We start from the raw sequence: 20,959 nt of genomic DNA on the forward strand, positions 1-20,959 counted from the left end.
AGAATCTGTAATAAACCACAACCAGAAGTGGATGTGGCCATTTCAACGGATTTGTCGACAGCTACACTCCCAAGGACACCCCACAAGGCTGCCTTCAGAGACACTGCGATAACTGCAAGTGGGTGTGGCCTATGAGGAAGTGGGTGTGGTCTAATCCATGTGAGAAATTAACCTTGCATCAAAATTTTGTGGTGTTACACTAATTCACTGGAAATTTCTATGACCTTTTGTGATATGCCATATCCACTGCCACATCCACTTTAGGTCAAGGGGTACAAAAAGGTAGCTACACCCTTTCTACCAAATCTGGTGGAAATGCAAGCATCTGTTTGGAAGTTATGTCACTGCTACTGACAAATGGATGGATGAACAGATGCACACTGATTCATAGCCTCCCCCCTTCCCAGATTTCACTGGGTGGGAGACAATGAAAGTTTGGGAACAGGAGGATGTTTTTTGGCGACAGTCTGAATTCTACTTTAGTATAGGCTGCAAACAGACATGCTCAGACACAATGCATATATATACACACACACACACACACACACACACACACACACACACACACACACACACACACACACACACACACACAAAGGGTTAGGGTCAATGTAAAAATATATCATTCCCTAAAAATTCATCAAATTTGACCCGGCAGTGTCCGAGATCCGTGAAGCTTAGGACTGTGTTGGCTTGTTGGTGGTGCTGTGGTCGGCCAATCATGTTTATATTCAAAATACTGTATCCCAGTGTCAAAATCCATCATTCCACCAAGTTTTATCCAAAACAGGCCTGCGGACGTTCAGAAATTGTGTATGAGAGATGGACAAAGCACAATCCATAAGCCCTTGATCTTTGATGATGGGAGACAATTAGGGATGGGAGCAGCAAAGAGATTTTCAATGCCCCATTCTGAGATTACACTATTCAATCTATAAGCTACATAAATAAATTAGCTCTTGGGACCTACCTAGAAATGGCTCATTAAAAGTAAACTTTACGTTCTTGAGGAGAAACAACAGCCAGTGGAGGAATGCTCATCACAAACTGATGCTGGCTACACATTCAGCTAAAGACAAAACTTTAGCTGAAATAGCATCACTAAACCTAGTCCCACTGATCATATATGTGTGCTAAGACTGTAATCCTCACTAAAGAAACACAAATGACCATCACAGCTCTAATACTAGAGTGGTGTGGAAAGCCAGACCAATCCACGCTAAAAAAAGAAAAAAGAAAAAAATCTAAAAATAAAACAAAAACAAAACAAAACATCTCTGCTATGCATAGGGAAAGTGCCTCTCTTGTGGTCCTCAGGCCTACGAGGCAGCAGCCAAGGTTAATCCTGTTTGTAGAGGCACTGGTGCTAAAAGGGCCTCTCGTGGTGAAGAGGGACAGTTTAGAGATGAGGTGGAGGGTGCCTCTAGGTGCTTGACCCCCTCCTCTCTCATTCCCACATCTGCCCATTAACCTGGGCCAATCAGCTTGACCTTGGTGAGTAGAAGAGCCCAGGAGTAGCTCACAGCACCATTGACTCCCAGCAGTCACATAATTGGCCTGTTAAGAGGAAGGGATAGGGGGGTTCTTTGGGGTGCCAATGCAAGCAGCGTGAAAAGAAAGCAGGCTACAACATTGCCATTATTTGTTTAAAGGCATGACATCCTACCGCCACATACCACATGCACACTCATCCTAGCCAATTTGACACACTCAAACATACTGCACACAACTATAGATGCCTTTGAGAGTTAGGCAGTGAAAAAAACTGCTGTAAGAGAAAGAAAGTGAGAACTTGGATGACGTGACTGGTGACAGAGGCAAGTTACAAGACACTGAAATTAGTCATTGCCCACAGCCTGTTGCTGCCCATCAGATAATTCCCTATAGCCAAAATGTTTCTTATCTTCATCCTTCCCATCTTTGACTCCTTGATCATAGGTCATCCAAAAAGTAGCCATCACCACTGTGGTTGTTCCAGATGGTTAAACAAAGTGAAGAAGCTGTTGTAACGTCTCTCCTCTGCTCTCTCAAGAGATGAGGCCAGAGGATATGAAGATGTATTCTCAATGCAGAAATAATGAGTGAAGATAAATGACATGTCCATATAGATCCAAATCCATGGTTGTAAGTCGATGATGTCATACATTCTTGAAAGCGTAATCATTTTAAAGCTGTCTAACATTTGTTAAAGTGCGTCAAATGGGCATATGTTGACAGCTCTGTTTTTGTTGTAGGTAGGGTATCAGACTTTGCCTCAACATGTGAAAGTAACTGCACTGTCAAATAAGGCCCCTGAATGTGAATAAAAAAGGGACAGAGGAGACACAGGAGTTGATTTATCTCTGGATTTAAAATCTTCATGGGGAAATTCTGTGTCCTCTCTGGGTGATGTTAGTTTGCTGCATTTGAAAACCTTGTGTTTGTTCTTGGACCAAAGAGAGATGTAACGTCTCTGTTTTATTAATGGTCTGTCATTGTCTACTTTTCACTTTATGTTCTCACAGCTGAATCTATCACAATTAAGGGGTATAAAAAGGATAAAAAATTGATAAATGGCCTCTGAAATGTCAAATAGCCTACTACTGACACCATAAATAACATTCATCTTAACTTTGTGTAAATACAAGTAAATAAAACATGAACTTAAAATAATATAAACAATGTTCATCTGTGGAGAATAAAGGAATGTGTGTGAGAGGACCCTAAACACCCTGTGTCAAACATCACTTCAATCAGATGCATGCAAAGACAATGCAATTCAGGACACACCAACTGCTTCCTCTCATCCTTGCATCTTCTCCTAATTCACCTTATGACATTTGATCAAGGATTTTATCTCAATTTAATGGAATTCAGCTTAGATTCAGTGACAGAAACTGGATGGTAATGAAAGTGGTTAGATGTAATGAGAGGAGGTTTTAATTAACAGAGCGTCAGAACGCCATCTCCAGGAACTATTGGTATGGAGAAATTGATTAGATGGTGCATGGATGAAGTGGCATTTCATATATAAAAGTGAGGAAAAGCAAAGAAGGAGAGATACAGGCAGGGAAACAGAGCTGAGACAGGATGAGGAGATACAGAGAAGAACAGAACTGTGGATACACAAAAACAAGGGATGGAATCACAGAGAGAAGTGGAAGTAGATGGGGGGTGACATGAGGAGAGGGGGAAGGTGAAGAAAGAGAAAGAGGGATGGAGCAGAGCAGGTGTTGATTGGAGAGAGGCCAGTCGGTGAGTGCCAGCGGTACCTGTTGTCACAGCGAGGACTGAGGTGTGAAGCTCGTCTCAGCAGAGGGCCTCAGAGGTGTGAGGTGATTATGGGAAACGGGAAGAGAGAGAGAGAGGGAGGGATTCAGCCAGAGAGAAAGAAAGAGAGGATTGTGAGAGTCAATGTGGCAATAAATGTGGCTTCAGGAATAATGGCAAAGTGGGAAGGAAAAACAGATTGTGAGAGTGTGTATGACAGAAACCAACCGGTACAGCGACTCTATAGCTTGCCTGTGTGCCTCTCCATGTGTGTGTCCCACTTCTATTGTATATGGCAGATACTCACCCTGGTGTCTCATTAAACAGCTTTTTGCTGCACACACAGCAACAGGACAGGAAGCGCCTGAGTGTGTCAGAGATGCATTATGATGAGTGGAGGTGTTTGCGTGTCTATTCTGTGTGTGTTTTCTGTGTGTGTATAGACATACACTGCATCAGATGCTCTGGAGGAATAGCTGGTTTCAGTGAGTTTTAACAAGTAACCTAATTAGGAGCAGGTCCAGGAAACTGGAGCTCAAGAGCCCCAAAGGAATAGGGTCAAATTGTAAGCCCAGGTTAATGACACCTCCTGAGGGGTGAGTTTCCCACAGCGCCAGCTTCTAAGCTCCAACCTCCACACCTCACCACCGTCCATCTGGGATTCAGACAGGGGGATGGGGAGTTATGGCCGTGACATCAACCCTAACCTGTGACATCATCACTGCCTGTCAGTGATTTCACACAGGTTTGCCACAGTTGCAGACAAACTCTGATGTCTGCTAGCTGGCATGAGAAGGTTATTTACGAGCTGACTGGAGGAAGTAGTCACCCATTTTCTCAAGCATGCCAAGTCTCTGGCAGCCCATCGTTCCCCTGGGGGGCACTAAAAATCGATTAGTGCCTCACAGCAAATCATAAGACCAGCACCTATACCAAAGTCAATGCTGACCCCCTAAACTATGCTAGAGCATGACTGATGATGTAGTTGGTTGAAGGTTCAAAGAATTTGTTATAAATGATAAAGCAACAAGTCATCCTCACACCCCAGAGAAACATGACAACATTACCACAAAACTTCATACCAAGTGACATCATAACCATTTGTTGTAGGATGATTTGTTCAACACAACATGACTAGCATCAAAGGCCACGGGGCTTGTGTATTCAGATGAGCTGTGTCTGCAACCAATCTCCTTTTCAAAGGGCTCTGGTCTCCATTGATGAGCACTAACGGAGCAGCCTTAGATGTGAAACACAATGGATAGACATGATTAATCAAACACAGGCCCATTATAGCCAGACAGTCACACAGGCCTCCACCGTGCATTAACAGAAAGTCATAATAAGATGAGCTACAAAAGGCTGATAGGGCTGAAGATTAACAGATACAGTGCTGTGACTGGCTGGGCGATAGTTTTCTTTGAAGATCTCCTTTGTGGGCTATGATGGCCAGAGTGAGATGAATGCCTCAGCCTTCTGGATACATTATTAGGTCAGGACAAAGGTGGGCATCATAACAGCTATCTGAGGTAAATATGTATCATCTGTAATAAATACAGGTATATTTTTCCCTCACTTCCTCCCATTTGAAATGATCAGAGTCGTGACATGGAACCGAAGCATCTATCTATTCTCAATTTGAGCTTATTAATAAAAGTCAATGATGAAACAGGGAAGGCATCCTGGATCATAGCCTTGATTTCAATCCAGCTAAGGACCTAAAAGGCATGTTGCAACTTCTTTCTTCCATCTCGCTTTCATGACATAGTCTATAAACTCATAATTACAGTTATAGATTCCATGGTATTCCCACCTGTACCAATCTGAAAGCACAGTAATGCCATTTTTCCATACACCTGTGCTGGCCTGGCTCTGCTCGGTTGGACTTGGCACACGAGCCCAGCACGGCTGGTATTTGTGTTTTCATTACAACAGGGCTACCTGCCTGAAGGTGAGTCTTTAACTAAAGGTGAAGCCCTACCAGTTGATTTGTCTCTATGTTGATAAGTTTTTCCAACTCATCTTGAATTGGAATCTGCATCTTGATATTCCTGTTTTTGACTTTACTTTAAAAAACAGTTTGCCACTAATCTCTATAAAAAGATTCTATAATCTACATAGACAGATGTAGAGAGATGTGTATAGAATCTGTATGTGAGACAAGACTTTGGTAGTGGAAACGCTTTGGTTTCCATTTCTGTTGTACTCTTAAGTAATTGTCGTTTGTATTCCAAGTGGTTTTATGAGTGTAAACAATCTGTTTTGGGAGCAAAAGAGGCGGAACACATTGGCATGTCGTCTTGACCTACAACACCTACAAAAAGTATTCATGTCCATGTATTGTGTGTAGAAACATTGGACTGGTGCAACAGAGGAAACGGAAACAGTTTCCGGCTACACCGGAAAATCTGAAATATTGGCTGCTACCCCCAGAGGCTAAATTGTCGTTAGACAATAGCTGATGGATTCCAAGATTTGTCTATCGCCACAATTCTAAGACGAGTGTGCCAACTGTAGGTCATGCCAAATGGCTCTGATTTTAACTCTATGATAACGCTGTTCAGGCAAGCACTGATGAAATATTAAAAACAAAAAGAATGGTGGCCTCTGCAATTTTAATGATGCTTGTGGCATGTGCAGGAGAATAACTGCGATGCGTTAACACCAAGCATCTCTGCCTGCTTCCCCCGCCAAGACATTGCCAGTGCAGTCTCTCGTTTCTCCCTTGCCCCCTTTATGAAAGGTTCATCGGCCCAATTAAGCTGTCTGGCCCTATGCAAAATGCCAGGCATTTAGCGGGAATGATAATGATTAGCACCAGGTTACATGTGATCACATTTGTCATGAATACACAGACAAGGGAGGGTTAGTTACTGGGGGGACAAGAGTGACTTCGTTTGCCCTCATATTTGCATTTTGGGCATATTTCAATCAATGCCTTTGTGATTATAATGAGGTTTGAATTCCAATGTAAAATTACTTATACAGAGACAGCAATGTTGGGCCAGTCTGTTCTTCAGATTATTCTGTCAATATGCTGGAAATTACAATGTCACTGAATAGTTGTATGCTGTTTAGTCAAGAAATAACGGACTGCCAAACAAAACATATAAAAGATGATTGTTACAAGACGATTGTGGTTGTCTGGATGTTTTTCCCTGAGTGTGAAGAGACTGAGCACCCAAACCCCTGTCATAAACCTGGGATACTAGGAATTTTCAGGAAAAGTACGCACACCTATGTCTAATGCTGTTGTCCTTTCTTGCTTGCTTTTTCATCCCTTCTTCATTTCTAGATTATAGAAAACTCACTCCTCTGCCCTTTTCCCAGTCTGAATGCAAGCTTATGGTGGGGTACGCCTCAAGTGAATGAGGTGGGTGGGTAAGGGGATCAGCCAGTTATGAGGGCCCGGCCTTTTACCTGGAATACTCCTGAGGGACAAGAATTGCAAAAGAAGCTGTATATATGTACAGACACACACACACACACACACACACACACACACACACACACACACACACACACACACACACAGACACACAAAAAACCTTGGGCAAGAAAGAAAATGGACTTCTGTGTTGGCAACAGCTTTTTCCTAATCCTCGCCCCTGGGCTATATTGTGCAGTCAAGCAGGCTATTACATGGCAACAATTAGGGGGGCTGAAGCCCAACACCTGGTCTTCTCCAATTCTGGTCCTTCAGTGGCAGCTGACTGTACAGTCTCATGGCCAGGTGGTCCTCCTTCAATGACATTAGCTAGTCACTCAAGGGTTAATCAGGAGCCTGCCGTCACCCAGTGGGCATGCATGCAGTCCTATTCAGCTGGGGGGGGGGTTAAATGAAATGGGGATGATGGAGACAATGTTGTTAGAAAAACTTGTTCAACTGAAGATTTCAGAGACTGAGCCCAGATAATCAAACTGAACTTGAGCCAGGGGCTGAGGGTCTCTTGGATTTGTGGCCTAAGTTCTATGCTCTGCCCTGATTGGCTGGAGCAGAGCACACGGTGCGTCCACTGCGCATCCTGTGGATTATAATGGACCTTTTCATGGGTGGACAAAAACAGATGAAGGAGCGGGAAGTGCTATACATCAATGCAGACGGGTGACGATATGGGGGGAGGGACACTGGATTTTGTCAAAGTCGGCAGATACAAAAACAAGTGGGTGGAGCTATAGCGGCCCTGGCTCTATCTGCCGGCACAAAACCCCCCATTCCAAAACCCCATGGCTTGGAGATCTGAGGGTAAATAACACTCATTAGAATAACAAAAGCTATAGATTTGTACCCAAATCTGCTAGAGTCTCATCAATAGTAATTAGAGGCTATACATAACTAATGAAGATGTGCACACTACATAAAACAAAGGCACAGAGAGCTGTTGTTTATCTAAACAAAGCCTGATGGATAAGTGGATGTCTGTAACACAAAGCTTTTCTTACACATCAATTTAAACACCAAGAACAAGCAAGCTAAGTGAAATAAAGCCGAGATGGTAATCATGGCATGCACGTTCTAAGCTGATTATCAGGATATGTTGAAAAACTTATTGCCTTCTATAACCAACAATACTTTCTCTTTGTTGAACATCAAACACAATTTTATTGCAGCCAGTTGCACTGGACAGCCACAGGAAAGATGTAGCCAATATTTCTCCACGGTTCTCTTTCAGTCATAACCACCACTTGACAATGAAACACAGACTATCAGTATTAACACATCAAAGGGTGCTTCCTGTAAGAAGGGGCAGACAATGCACAGCGATGCACACTTAAATGTTTTGTTTTTGTTATTGCTTTGTTTGCCTTGCCTCTCAAAGCAGAAAATTCCATTTAGTGCAAAAATGCAAATGCTGCGAGACACAAGGACATCCTCTAAAAGAGAACAATGACCACAGACCAGTGAAGGAGCAGACACTGCCTTTGAACCATTTAAAGAGGCATTAATGTGCAACTTATAAATAATCAACTAATTCCTTCTTAAAATAGCCAATTTAGTCTGTGACATTAAAACCAATGTGGCCTGTGTTTAAAAAGTGCAATCTTAGTCTCATTATAATAAAAGGGAATTGAAAAAACTAACGGTCATTTATGGACAAAGGAACCAATAATGTCATAAGGTGTCCTCACAAAAGAGTCCCCAAAAATCCAGGGCCACATCAGAGACCAAGAGATTCCAGGGGAGAACGATGAGTGACATTTCGTTGACATTTCCCAGCAGCATTCAACACGGCGGTGTCTCAAGTTGGTGTCAGAAATATCTATGGATATGCTTGAATGTGACACAGGCGTTAGGGGATGCGGGTTCTTTCAGGGGACGGCCTCAGCTCTGGGGCTGGTGATGAGGAGCTTGGACCCTGCAAGATTGAATGGTAATCACTGGAGCACAGATAATGGATGATTGAAGGCTCTTTCCACGCCGCTGTCGGATTTCAATATCAGAGAGGCCCTAGAATTGGGATTCTTATCAGGGGCAGTGTGTCAAACAAAGGAGAGCTGAGCGTGAAATATGGGCTCCAACTCGGGCACACGACCATGGCGATTAGCACAAGGATAAAAAAGGCCGCACAAACAAAGGAGGGCAGCTTTAGCTGGACAAAGGGCTGTCCACTGCCTTGTAACAAGAGACATGGAAGGAAGAAGGGACAGAGAGGAAGGGAGAGAATACTTGATAGTAAAAGGAGGACAACACAACAGTTTTGCTGAGATGGCTGGAAGCTCAATAGTGACAGAGCCAACTGTTAGAGTGTTCCAGATTCTCTGCTTCTGAAGAGGAATAATGGACCAGCAGGGATGAAATGCTATGTACCCTCCCCTACCCCATCCACACACATCCAAGCGCGCGCACACATACACACACAGACACACACACACACACACACAAGCACACGCGCACACACACACACACACACACACGGTGGCATGAGGCTTCACATCTCTGCCAAGCCCATCACAAAACAAAACAAAATTATTCCCATTTATCCTCAGATTCCAAGTGCTACAGCTTGCCAGGAAAGCTCATTAACCCTCCCTTCAAGAACCCTGAGACAAAAGAGGGGGAAACAAAACATAACTAATCAATGAGAACGCACCCATTGTGGGGGGAAAACAAGAACACACATCCATTTGGATAACCTGAGAGGGCTAACAGCTTTTGCTTTAGTGTTGCACTGGCTGGCTATGGGGTGGAGAAAGAAAGTTCATTAATTAAACAGGGCTAGGGGGAACAGATGGAATGGCTAGCTGGATGCTAATCACTTAAAGCAGACAGACAGGTTTTTACACCCATGCTAGAAGCGCCACCACTGCACATCAATCACAATGAACATGTCTTAACGGCAATGCACTCACTACTGGTGACACGAGGGTCAGGGAGTTTGGCTGATGGGCAGAGACGATGACCTATCAACAATGACAGTTGTTACAGACATGTCCTTTTTTAAGAAAGGCCATTTCGAATTTTTGGGGGAAATACACTTCCAGTGTTATTCATACTTTGATAGGTGTTTATACTCAGATCCACCCAGCCAACCATTCAATATTGATTTTGGGTTTATTCTGCTTTAAGCTAATAGTGGAATTGTAAAAAGTGATGAAAACACCACTGCTAGACTCTTTTTTTCTATAAAAATTTGCTGTTTAGAGCCTGGAATAAAACATCCAAACAGGACACGCGGGACAATTCTTCAAATAGAGTGGTAAGACGCAATAGAACAAGTTTCTAAGAAAATTACAATACCACAAAGGTGTGTGTGGGATTTTTCTCTAAAGTGGTTATTGGCACCAGAAAATTATAGAGGCAACCAATCACTAAAAAATAGTTACCAAACATTTCAATAAAAACTGTGACTGACATATTAAGTATAAAGGCAAAAATAACACATTACCATGATTTCTGTAAAGGGCCAATCTGTCAGTTCAGTATAGTGCCTCTGAGGAAACCGTTTTATTACTTGTTACTATATGTTAAGATGCTTTTAATTCCTTTGACTGAACTTTAGAAACAATGATATATATGGTTTGCTTACATGTAAATACTGCTGCAGTGCAGAAAACTTATTTTACATGTAGTTTTAAATTCTTAGAGCTTGGTGAAATTCTTAGAGCATGCTTAACTCTTACACTAATATTAAAGTTGCTATACAAATATGAACTAATACTGATAGAAGTGTGGCAATTGTCTGATATAAAAATCCTAAAACTATACACAACGCTGTAAGTATATGGTCTAGTTCATGTAAGGCTACCTGACACCTTCTGCCTCTCTGATGGGGATGAGAGGCTGATCCCACAGAAAACTGGAAATCTTGTTGGCTTTCACTTTGCCACTCACAAACAGACAGATGTCAGGCTTGAATGCGTAACAGACGGAGAGAAAAAGGGAGGGGCAGGAGGATGGGGGTTCAAGTTTAAGAATACACAGACCATGACATTCTTTGGGTTACACTATGCTATGCGATTTCCACTGGTGCTAGCTGAAAGTTCAGGGTTTCTTATCATTTCATGCACTGGATATGAGAGCTTCTTGACATTCAAAACAATCATTTAGTCACTGTAAATAATAATAATTATTAAATGTAGTTACATGCAGCAAAATGATCTAATGTGGCAAACTTTGTCATTATCTACCTCACATTACACTTGTACAGTGACAGAAGCACTCGTTCCCAATGGGTGAAGGCAGAAAAGGCTACCAGTTTCATTCTGCATTACAACAATAAATGCAGTGAGACACAAAGTATGCATGTATTCACATAAATGTACACACACACATGCACAAACACACACACCATGGTGTTTGCTGTTTTTTTTTTTTTGTTGTTTTTTTTTTCTCTGCCAGAGCCATTACAAAATAAAGGCAGTTTCCATACACACACACACACACACACACACACACACACACGCACACACACACAAACACACACAACAGTTTGACACCAGCAGTGTGTGTACTGTGTGTGCACTGTGTGTCCCAGGCGGGGCTTTGGGTCCCTGCTGTTGGCCGTCTGGCTCCACGCCTGCTCTACCTGTGTTTAAGAGGGCCAGCCCTGATGAAGCTTGGAGCTCAGAGCACAGGCTGGGCTGGGCTGGGCTGGGCCCCCAGGGCTTTCAGTGTGTGGGTGCCGTGCAGCGGACGCCTTTTGTTACAGGCTGGGTGGCGAGAGGAGGAGGAACTGAGGTGGGGGGGTGGGCGGTGTGGAGGAAAAAAAAAGAGTAATGCTATGAGTCATTCTGCATTAGCAGCAGGGAAGGCAGATAGGGAGGGAGGGAGTGGATGAGAGGGGGCAAAGGGAGAGAATACTTTTGCATGTTGTATGAAGCTAGACGCCATATGCCATCCGAGCTGGGCTGCCTCCTGAGTCAGGATTCTGGGTTTGACAGGCCTGGGCTTGCCCCTCCGCACCCCCAACCCACCCCCTCTCCCCTAACTAACCCTCCACCTCCCTCTAGGCCCTCCAAGGCCCCAGCACTGGGGCTGTCAATTGCTCTGGTTGTGCGTGGACTGTGGTGTGTGTATGTGCGCGCATGTGTATGTGTAGGGGGGTACTCAGTGATCTGAACACATCGGACATTGTCGCAAGTCCCGGCAGGAACAGCTGGTCAGCTGGAGAGAAGAGTGGGAGGGGGTCTGGGTAAGAGAGGGGAGGCAGTGCGCTACACTGATAATGGGATTAGGTTAAAACATTCAGTGGGGGAACTCAAGATCCACACCCCCCCCACCTCACCCCTTCTCCTTTGTAGCCCCCACCTAATACTGCGTAAACTCTCAACCGCTCCTTCTATCAAAGACACTGCCAACCTCCGCTCAATGTGCCCTGGCCAACTCTGAGCAGGCACACAAGTCAAAAATGGCCCATAATGCCCCCTGCCCCCACCTAACAAGAGCCAACAGCCACAGTGTATCTTCCAACTGAAAAGTTCGCATCCAGAAATGGTGCTTTACTTCTGGATGGTCAATGACATGTACTGAGCTACAAGATGAGGTGAATACTTCAGCGTCGGAAACACCTCCCACAAGACTTTGAGAACTCCCATTTTTTGGATTTCATTTACCAGACCTTTGAGATGGTCAAATAACACAGCTCTGTTTTCCATAAAGAGGAAGTTGGCTAGTTGCACTCATCTCAGCTCAGCCCATTATATAAATCCAGCATATAATGACTAGCTTGGCTTCTCACTGTGCCCAACCAAGCACTGTGTTCAACAGCGATATGGACTGCTGAGTATTATCCATGAGACTGCCGACAGTTATGGCACAACAGCTGGCAAATTAGACCTATCAACGATGCTAAATAATGCATGTGAGACAACACCAACATGGCAGATCCTATTCATGACACCCTATCGTGCATACAGGCGTGCTTTCATCTCTGCTAGGTGAGGAATCTTACAGTATACAAAAGAAAGTGTTGCTGTTGGACAAAGAGGCAATGAGAGCAGGACAATGAGTTGCTCAGAAGGGGTGTGAGAATATGTCATTGCCGATGCAATGACTGTAATGATTATGATGGCGTCTGGGGAGTGCGGCAACAACACACAAAGGAGCACATATGGGATATCATATCCATTATGTTTTCGGTATAGATCCATTGAAATTGTTATTTACATTTCCTATTCAGGCATTCTGGCAGTGTTGCAGAGCTGGGGGACTGTAGATATGGTCACATGAGGCCATGAGGGAACAGGACAGACTTCAGTGAGCTTTCTGGGTTCCATTGAAAGGATGAGGCCTCCCTCTCCGCCTTCTGCTACTGCATGCAGGCAGGCGCAAACACACACACACACACACACACACACCTAAAAGCCTGGCTCGCATGACTGGCGATGGGCAGAAACAGATTATGGTTATTGATCGTTGCCTGGAGATGGATCTGAGTGTGTGTGTGTGTGTGTGTGTGTGTGCGTGTGAAGGAGAGCGAGCGACTGAGCAGAGGATGGGGAGTAAGGGCAGCGTGGAAAAGCTATTGATTCTGTCCGGCAGGGAGGCTACGTCTCTGAATCAAGGTCAGTCCTGCTCTGTCTCACCTATTAGAAGCTGCTACGCCCCCCCACCCCACCCCACCCACACACACATGCACACACTCACACGTTTTTGCTCCTAACAATACCCACTTCACAAGGAGTGATGGATGGCACATCAAACCCAAGTGCTTGTTCAAGAGAGAGAAACAAGTCCTGGTCGCTGGATAAAGACATTCTGCGGTGACACTGTCGGTACGAGTGATCTTCATGATGCGTGGCAGCAGACAGCAAGGCCATCCAGTGGGAAAGCCAGGTTCATGTAACTGGACATGACACAAACAGATGTCTCTCTGTTTCAAGTCAATGCATCATATAACATTTGATTAATTACCAATGTAAGAGGCGCTGGTAAATGATATTTGCTTAGGCTTATCTGTTGGTTGATAATCATCAAAAAGAATCGTCCTCAAAAAGAAACTAAAAAAGCAAGAAAGACTATTGTTTGTGCTCACCAGTTTTCAAAATGCAACAGTAAAGGGTGGATTGGTCACAGACAATACACTTAGAACACACCAAGCTAGGCCAGCTGCTTTAACCATCAGGCGTATTAATAATAGATGATACATTATGAGTTGTCTGTGAGAGGGTTGTGATACGATGTCTATGAGGACATGGCTGTCTCATGACAGACAAAACCGACACAAATTCTAACCAACAGCCAGAGCCGGTCACTGCACAAGAAAACAGATGTGACTATACAGACCTGTGATCTCTCACAAAACACGAGAGAAGTAGGGAAGAGAGAAGGAGAGACAGAGGAAGTGATGGGGGAAGAGAGAGAGAAAAAAGGGAGTGTCAATCTGAAAAGCACTCATGTAGCCTATCTCTACGTGTGTGTTTGTGTGTGTATTTTCCTCAAATGTGGCTGGTGGTCATTTTTCAATATCAAATCCTATTAGCCTGAGAGATGCTGTGAGCATTGCAGCAGGCTGCTGGAGCCCTCTCCAGCCTTGTGACAGAGCGGGAAAGAGGGCCACAGCGCCATACTGGCCTTTTATCTGGACACACGGGGGTCATATAGCTTCTCTTTGAAGAAATATTCAACTAATTACCTTGGAGAGCGGCCTTGCAGGCAGAGAGCAGATTGTGGATTGCCGAGGCATTGTGAAGGGGTAAACTAAGGACGAGGATATCATCTTTGCACAAAAACAGCCATCTCTAGAAAAAAAAGGCCGGGTCATTGTTCCGACTTGTGAATGAAAAAGAAAGAGACATATATCCTGAGAAGATGAGGGAATGACGACGGGAAAGGAAAAAGGGAAGTACAAAAGGCCAGGTACAATAAAATAGCAACTCCAATGATGAAAGCAAATAAAACAGCAATTGCACTTGTGGGTTAGAATTTTGTTGATTCATTTCATTTTGCCATTACGCCCTTTGCGACAAAAATAACACTGCAAATTTTGTCAGTTAACACATTCCTTGATTCTAATTTTTTTCCCACATTACCAAAAGCAGCTTCACTGAGATATGGCATGCAACAAACTTAACATTATGTGCATTCCTTCATTTATACATTGCCTCCTTCCTCACAAGCTCCTCTAGCCACACAGATAAACAGCCCACACAGACAGAAATGCAGACATCCATGCTGGCAAAGTGCTCAGCTTGGCACATCCATTCATCTCCACTCTTGGAGTGTGTGAGGCCTGGCAGCCTATCAGTGCCAGAACTCCAGAGGCAGCGCTTATCTCCTCTCATAGATCATGCCTTTGTGTTGCCTGCTTCTCTGCTAAGGAATGCCAGGTAAGGCTCTTCTGGCCCAGCACAGGCCCCAGTATTGCAACCCCCCACCCCACCCCACACCAATGCCGCCTGAGGCTCGTCTGACAAGCAGGCAGGCCTGTGGCTGGCCCCCCTCTGGCACTGTGAGTCACAGTGGGGTAATTCACTTGGCGTCGGGTAACAGACATCTGTCACTCAGGATGCCCCTGGGGACACACAGACAAGGCCTGATATGGGGGTAGGGGTGCAGGGGGGCTGGGGGTGTGATGCACTGTGAAACACATGCAGGCAGACACATACTTACACATCCAACTGTAAACAAGATGCAATGTTGTCAGATAATTAAAGAGAGAAAATGACTGTAAATGACTACGATGCAAAGACTAACATTTATTTAAAAAGAAACTAAAAAAAAAAAAAACTTTTTCAGCCTTTTAAAACTTGGAATATATCAGTGTCCTAAAAACAATAGATACTAGTCTTCCACCCAAATGAAACCTCCACTGGGGAGGTTTCTATAGCAACCGCCAGAGGGGCAGTGTGGTTCTGGTGAGGCGGTGCTGTACATGCTGTCCGAGGCGGAGCAGGGCGTTAAGGGAGATCAGGTTTCTCCCTCCAGGGGCCATCCCCACTCTACCCCTCCCACCCCATCCCATCTCACCCTGCACCCACCACTCCGGGCCGCTGGCATTCACATGCTAATTCATCTCCATTGGTGATTACACTCCCTTTAAACCAACTGACAACTACAGCTGGAGTCAGGCGCTTAACGGCACACTGTTGGATGGATGGGTGGAGGGATGAGTGTGTGTGTGTGTGTGTGTATCTGTAAGCACTTGCTTGCATTTGTTGATGCCATTCTTATTTCGACTCTCCGTGTGTTCCATAAAGCATCAGTGATAGATGATGACACATTATCAGCGCTCCTACCCAAAACAGCCCCACACACCCTCACCCTCCGCTGCTCCAGGCTGTGAAACAACCCTGGTCTAATAGCTGTATGTAAATCAGCCAGCCCATAAAGATCAGTGTCAGCACTCAGCCATGTACGTTGGCTGATGTGACATCAACACCACATGTCCGAATGATTTTACCCAAATGGGCCGCTGGTGGTGCTGAAAATCCAAGCTCAGCGCCGTTAGTACAATGCTGAGGGGCCAAACAAAACCACAGCATTGCAGGACTCTTCAGATGTTTGTCTAAATGTTTACTAACAGTTTGTAATGGTCAAAGCAGTAAGGTTCAGTGGTTGAACTGTCAGGTCCCAAAAATGAACCCGTCCCTGTCTAGGATAGTTAACAGTAAATGTAACAGAAGGCATTCAGAGTAAAGGATACAAACTCTGGTAGAGAGTCAGTCGGGATTTCACAGCTCTGCTGGCATTGATACAGGTGGCCCGCACTAGACTTGGCAGTAGTGTCCCAGTAATGATGGCGCCATTAAACAGTGGCCCAAAGAAAGGGACCTGAAGGAGTCAAAGAATAAACAAATGAGTTAGGCATTTAAAAAAAAAAAAAAAAAAATCACACTGATGCAGGCTTAATTTAATCACTCAACCCACACTGTGTGATCAGGGTTGATTATAAATATGGTTTGGTTATTTTGTGGTACCATTCCTCCATCTGTGTAGGGCCGGGGTTCAAGTTGAAATTGGACTCTGCCTAACTTTGCATGACAACCACATATCTAATGTGAATCAATGTTGGGTAAATGAAATTAAAATGACAATCAATACTTAACAATGGTCTCATATTGAACTTCCAAACAAATAGAAAGGGGCAATATGCATTTTAGCAGCAGCGTGTGAGTGTATGTGGGTACACGCGTCTGTTCATGCACATCAGTGGGGGCCCTTAATCACTGAGGCTGAATGGTCGTTGACCTGGAAGTTGACGTGAATGTCAAAGTCTCTCCAAAAGGCCCTGCTGTCTTTAGCACAGCAAAGTTCAAAATACTACACAGTCACAAGTAAATAAATAGTCATACAAATACATAAAAATAAATGCAATTACAGCCAAAAAGTACACAACTCAAACCAAATGAATGTAATTGCATGCAAAAACTGGTGACACTGTGTGTGAACTAAGGTTTGAAACTAGTGTAGATGGCTTGACAGGTTCTTGGCAGTGGTAGTTTAAATGGATAAAGTTGGAGTGTTGGAAAGATGGCTTTGGCCTGGCACAGAGGGCACAGACTGCTATCACCACACTGGCAGAGGCATATTGGCAGTTTAGTGGAGCGCTAAAGCTGCTGTGTGTCCTGGCTGTCTTGTGTCCTCTGCCCCACCATGCTAAAGCTCTACTTTGGCCAGAGAAGCTCTCTTCTGCTTGAGAAGGGGGCTCTGGCTATTGTTTGGACTGTCCTCATAAAGCTAAGCTGCCAGAGGACAAATCTCACTGACCAAGTCCCTATTGTTTCCTGGATGTCACTGTATTGGTCAGCCATCTCTTGGAAAATGGATGTGTTGGAAGGACACAGTGAAGGACAAGCATCATCAGAAAAGTTTAAGAATATAAAACAGAATTTTTCTCCCAGATTGACCTATATCTATATCTACACACACACACACACACACACACACACACACACACACACATTTATTTCTCTCTCTCTCACTCTCTCTTTCTCTCAAGGAAAAAGTACTGGAAACATAGTTCACCACATCTGAAGCCAGTCTTTTTCAGACAAAGACATTTCAATATCCTCCAGCAGGCCACACACTGATGAGTGCAGTGCTATGGAGTAGTCAAGATGAAAGCTAGCTGAGGGAGGGACGGTAACCAGCACTGAGAGTACATGCCCACAGTGTGGGTAATAATGCACTGCTGGAGTGGGGAAACTGAGAGCCTTCATCAAGGAGACTGATAGCAACAGACAGGAGAAACAATCTACAAAACCAACAAAAAAAGTCTGAACAAGCGGCAAGAACAGAGGCCTGGTTTAAGCCACAAAATGGAGACAGGAAATTGGAGCAATGCTGAAAATAGCCTGTGTGGTTTTTGTGTTTAGTGTTAAAACATGATTATTTGTATTGACATAGTCATCTTTAGGAAAAAGGAAATCAGCTAACTGAAAAAAATACATGGCCTAATCATCACAAGCCGTAAAAATAATTTTCCAATTCACATGAATTCATCTTTTTTGTAATCCCTGACCACAGTCAGAGTCAGATCCACAGACAGCAGCTGTTTACCTGTGGTTTTTTCATGATCTGGACGAAATACATGTGGTTCTTCATGGGATAGATGATGATCAGTACGTCTCCAAAGTCAGTGGGGATGATGCCACGTCGGTAGTCCCTGGTGTGCTCCGACCACACAATGTGCACCTCGTCATTTCCCAGGTGACGCAGCTGCCACACAAACAAAAATCACTGTCCAATCAGATGTCTGGGAAGTGCAGATCACTCTCATCCCTATGGCGATGATGGGGGAGAGTGAACACTAAACAACATTTAGAAAGGTTAGGCCATGGTTATCATTTGCTGTCACAGATGTTTAGTTAAATTGGCCCCATAACACTTCTTAACAGACTGAGGAATGAGGTATAAAAAGGTATGCCGACTGTCTAAGGAAGGAACAAAAAATATGAGTATAATCACTAGGCACAGTAACAGTGCATGCATTCCATCTACTCCTGTCTAACCACTGATGGCAGATGGCATATCCTACAGTTAAAAGGTTAAGACAGTAGGTGCTAGAACAAGTTGACTGTTGACAACTAAATAGCAAACTTTGTTTGAATAAAATGGTCAAAATATGGCCTGTGGGCTCAGGTCCTTTTATAGCCTTTTCATTACAAATTCAAATTACAAACACAAAATGCACAAAATTGAGCATTTTAAAACCAAATAATTCAAATCCAATTAACTTTCCCCATCAGACATTAAATTGCTTCCCATTTCCACTCTATTCACAAACACAAATGAGACTGGCCAGGACAAAAAGATACACTTAAATGACAGGAAATTGACTGATGCTAGTTTGAAATGGGCAAACACCTTTCCTCATCCAAAGCAAATTGATGGACACAGCTACATTATATTCTCTGTCAAGTGTAGATCACTTACTAGCTAGTACACCACTGATGTCTTTCCCTATCTTGTGGTATCATGGAAGCTTAAAGTGGGCCTTAGAGTGGAAAAACATCTGCCAATGTACTGTGGGCCTAATGAGCCATTAAGAAAACATGCCCTCGCCACCAAAAATGCAATTAGCACATTCTATTATAAGCCCTTAATTATGGTAATACGGTAATGTTAAACAAATCCACGGCATGCTGATTACACTGGTGCTCGCCAGTTCAGTTTGTCTGTCCAAGGATCGGCAGGTACCAAGCAGGTCAGTCACTGGGACAATTTCAGAGAAAATGTTGAATATGCATTTGCAGCAGCCAATCAACCTGCAGATGTTAATTTGGGTGAGGATATTAGCATTTGGATGAGCTGAATCACAAGGTTAATGAGGATGCTTATGCTTCAGTCACTCGTCTCCTGCATCAATCTATTTAAGCCCTTAATAATAACATCCAAATGTGTGACTTTTTAAAATAAAATATGACCTAAGTCAAAAGGCTCTTGTCTAATTAGCCCTCTTTGACCTCCCACCAAGCCAATAGGCTTCACCCACATGGATAGCAGACCAAAGGTCCCCAGAACACAAGTCTCTCTTTATAAAAACACAGTGAAGCAAGCCAGTTAAGCTCTGGCGTCTCAGGGTGGTGAGTGTGATAGCCGAGACACCCGTTTCTCCCTCTCTCTCTCTTTTCTCTCTCTCACATTCACTCACATTCACTCACACACACACACACACACACACACACACACACACACACACACACACACACACACACACACACACACACACACACACACACGTCTACATGGCCTGACCCCCAACCCTGCAGGTCACTCCTATAACCACATTACTGAAGCCAGCTGCTGGTGCTAGGCCATGCTCTGCCCTAAAGCACACAATTGGATTGAGGAATTCATGTTTTTTTCCTCTTTTCTTTTCAGTTTAGCTGGTGACTTCTTTTTTCTTCCACTGGCCTTAAACAGACAATCTGGCCAGTGAAAGCCCCCCAACCTGTTTCTCGCGCAGTAGGCCTCTTTGGTTATAGGAAGCCAGGAGGGTGTCTGATGGAAAAGTTTTATTTGTAAATTTTATTTGTAAATTGACAGAGCAACTTCCTGCTTAGACATAGATAAAGCCTGTTTCTCATCCCAATGCTTCATCCCCATTTACCTTTCTCTACGTCCCAATTTTCTCTAAAGCCACCACGTGTGCAGCAGGCCCGCCAATTTCTTAGAGGCCTGCGGCTAGTACGGGGATCTGTGCAAGGGGAACAGGAGCATTTACACGAGGTCCTGGTCAAATGAATGGAAGCGGCCCGGCAGCACACTCCAGTCAAGGCTTGGCCGCCCCTCCAGCGCCTCACTCTGGCCGCCCAAAATTGAATCTGCACTCAGCCTAACTAATTTTTGCGGCAACTGAGCACAGGTTCAGTATCAGGTTGGAAGGAGCAGGGGGTTATTTTTGAAGGGGGGAGGAGGGGATCTGTGGAGGATTGGAGGAGTTGGCTATGAAGAGAGCCTGATGAATTTCCTATCTCAGCAGGGTGCCGTATGAGAAGATTGGCAGCACGGGCAGGGGCCTTGCGGCTCATTTCTTCGTGCTAACTGCTGCTGGTGCACTACAGCTCAAAATCCCACTGCAGAGCCCAATCGATCGCTCCTGTGGCGGCGGCAGGAATTGGATAAAAGGATCCTGCCGGCATCCGGCCGGCGCCTGCCCTGGCAGAGAGAGCTAATGGCTGAATCCAGGCCCTGGTCACAGCACACAGGGAGGGGGGCAGGAGCTAGCAGAATCATAGTCATTACCACAGCGGCACATGCCCTCTGTTCACTCACGCGCCTGCTACCTCTGTACTCCTCAGGCCTGCCCGGCCAGGGTTACTAATC

The 20,959-nt window shown here is 44.4% G+C and overlaps 1 protein-coding gene across 3 annotated transcripts in view; it reads right to left on the reverse strand.

Moving 5' to 3' along the window:
* The window catches only part of ralgapa2 (Ral GTPase activating protein catalytic subunit alpha 2), a 105,538-nt gene that overhangs the window by 14,689 nt on the left and 69,890 nt on the right, over positions 1-20,959 (reverse strand). For all 3 annotated transcript variants that reach the window (XM_030081730.1, XM_030081732.1, XM_030081733.1), the window contains 2 exons: positions 18,191-18,349; positions 16,335-16,462 (listed from right to left, as the gene is read on the reverse strand). In XM_030081730.1, coding sequence (XP_029937590.1) covers positions 16,335-16,462; positions 18,191-18,349 — 287 coding nt within the window. The remainder of the gene's footprint in view (positions 1-16,334; positions 16,463-18,190; positions 18,350-20,959) is intronic.

This window comes from Myripristis murdjan, chromosome 22, assembly GCF_902150065.1.
Source record: "Myripristis murdjan chromosome 22, fMyrMur1.1, whole genome shotgun sequence".
In the NCBI taxonomy this organism is placed as follows: domain Eukaryota; kingdom Metazoa; phylum Chordata; class Actinopteri; order Holocentriformes; family Holocentridae; genus Myripristis; species Myripristis murdjan.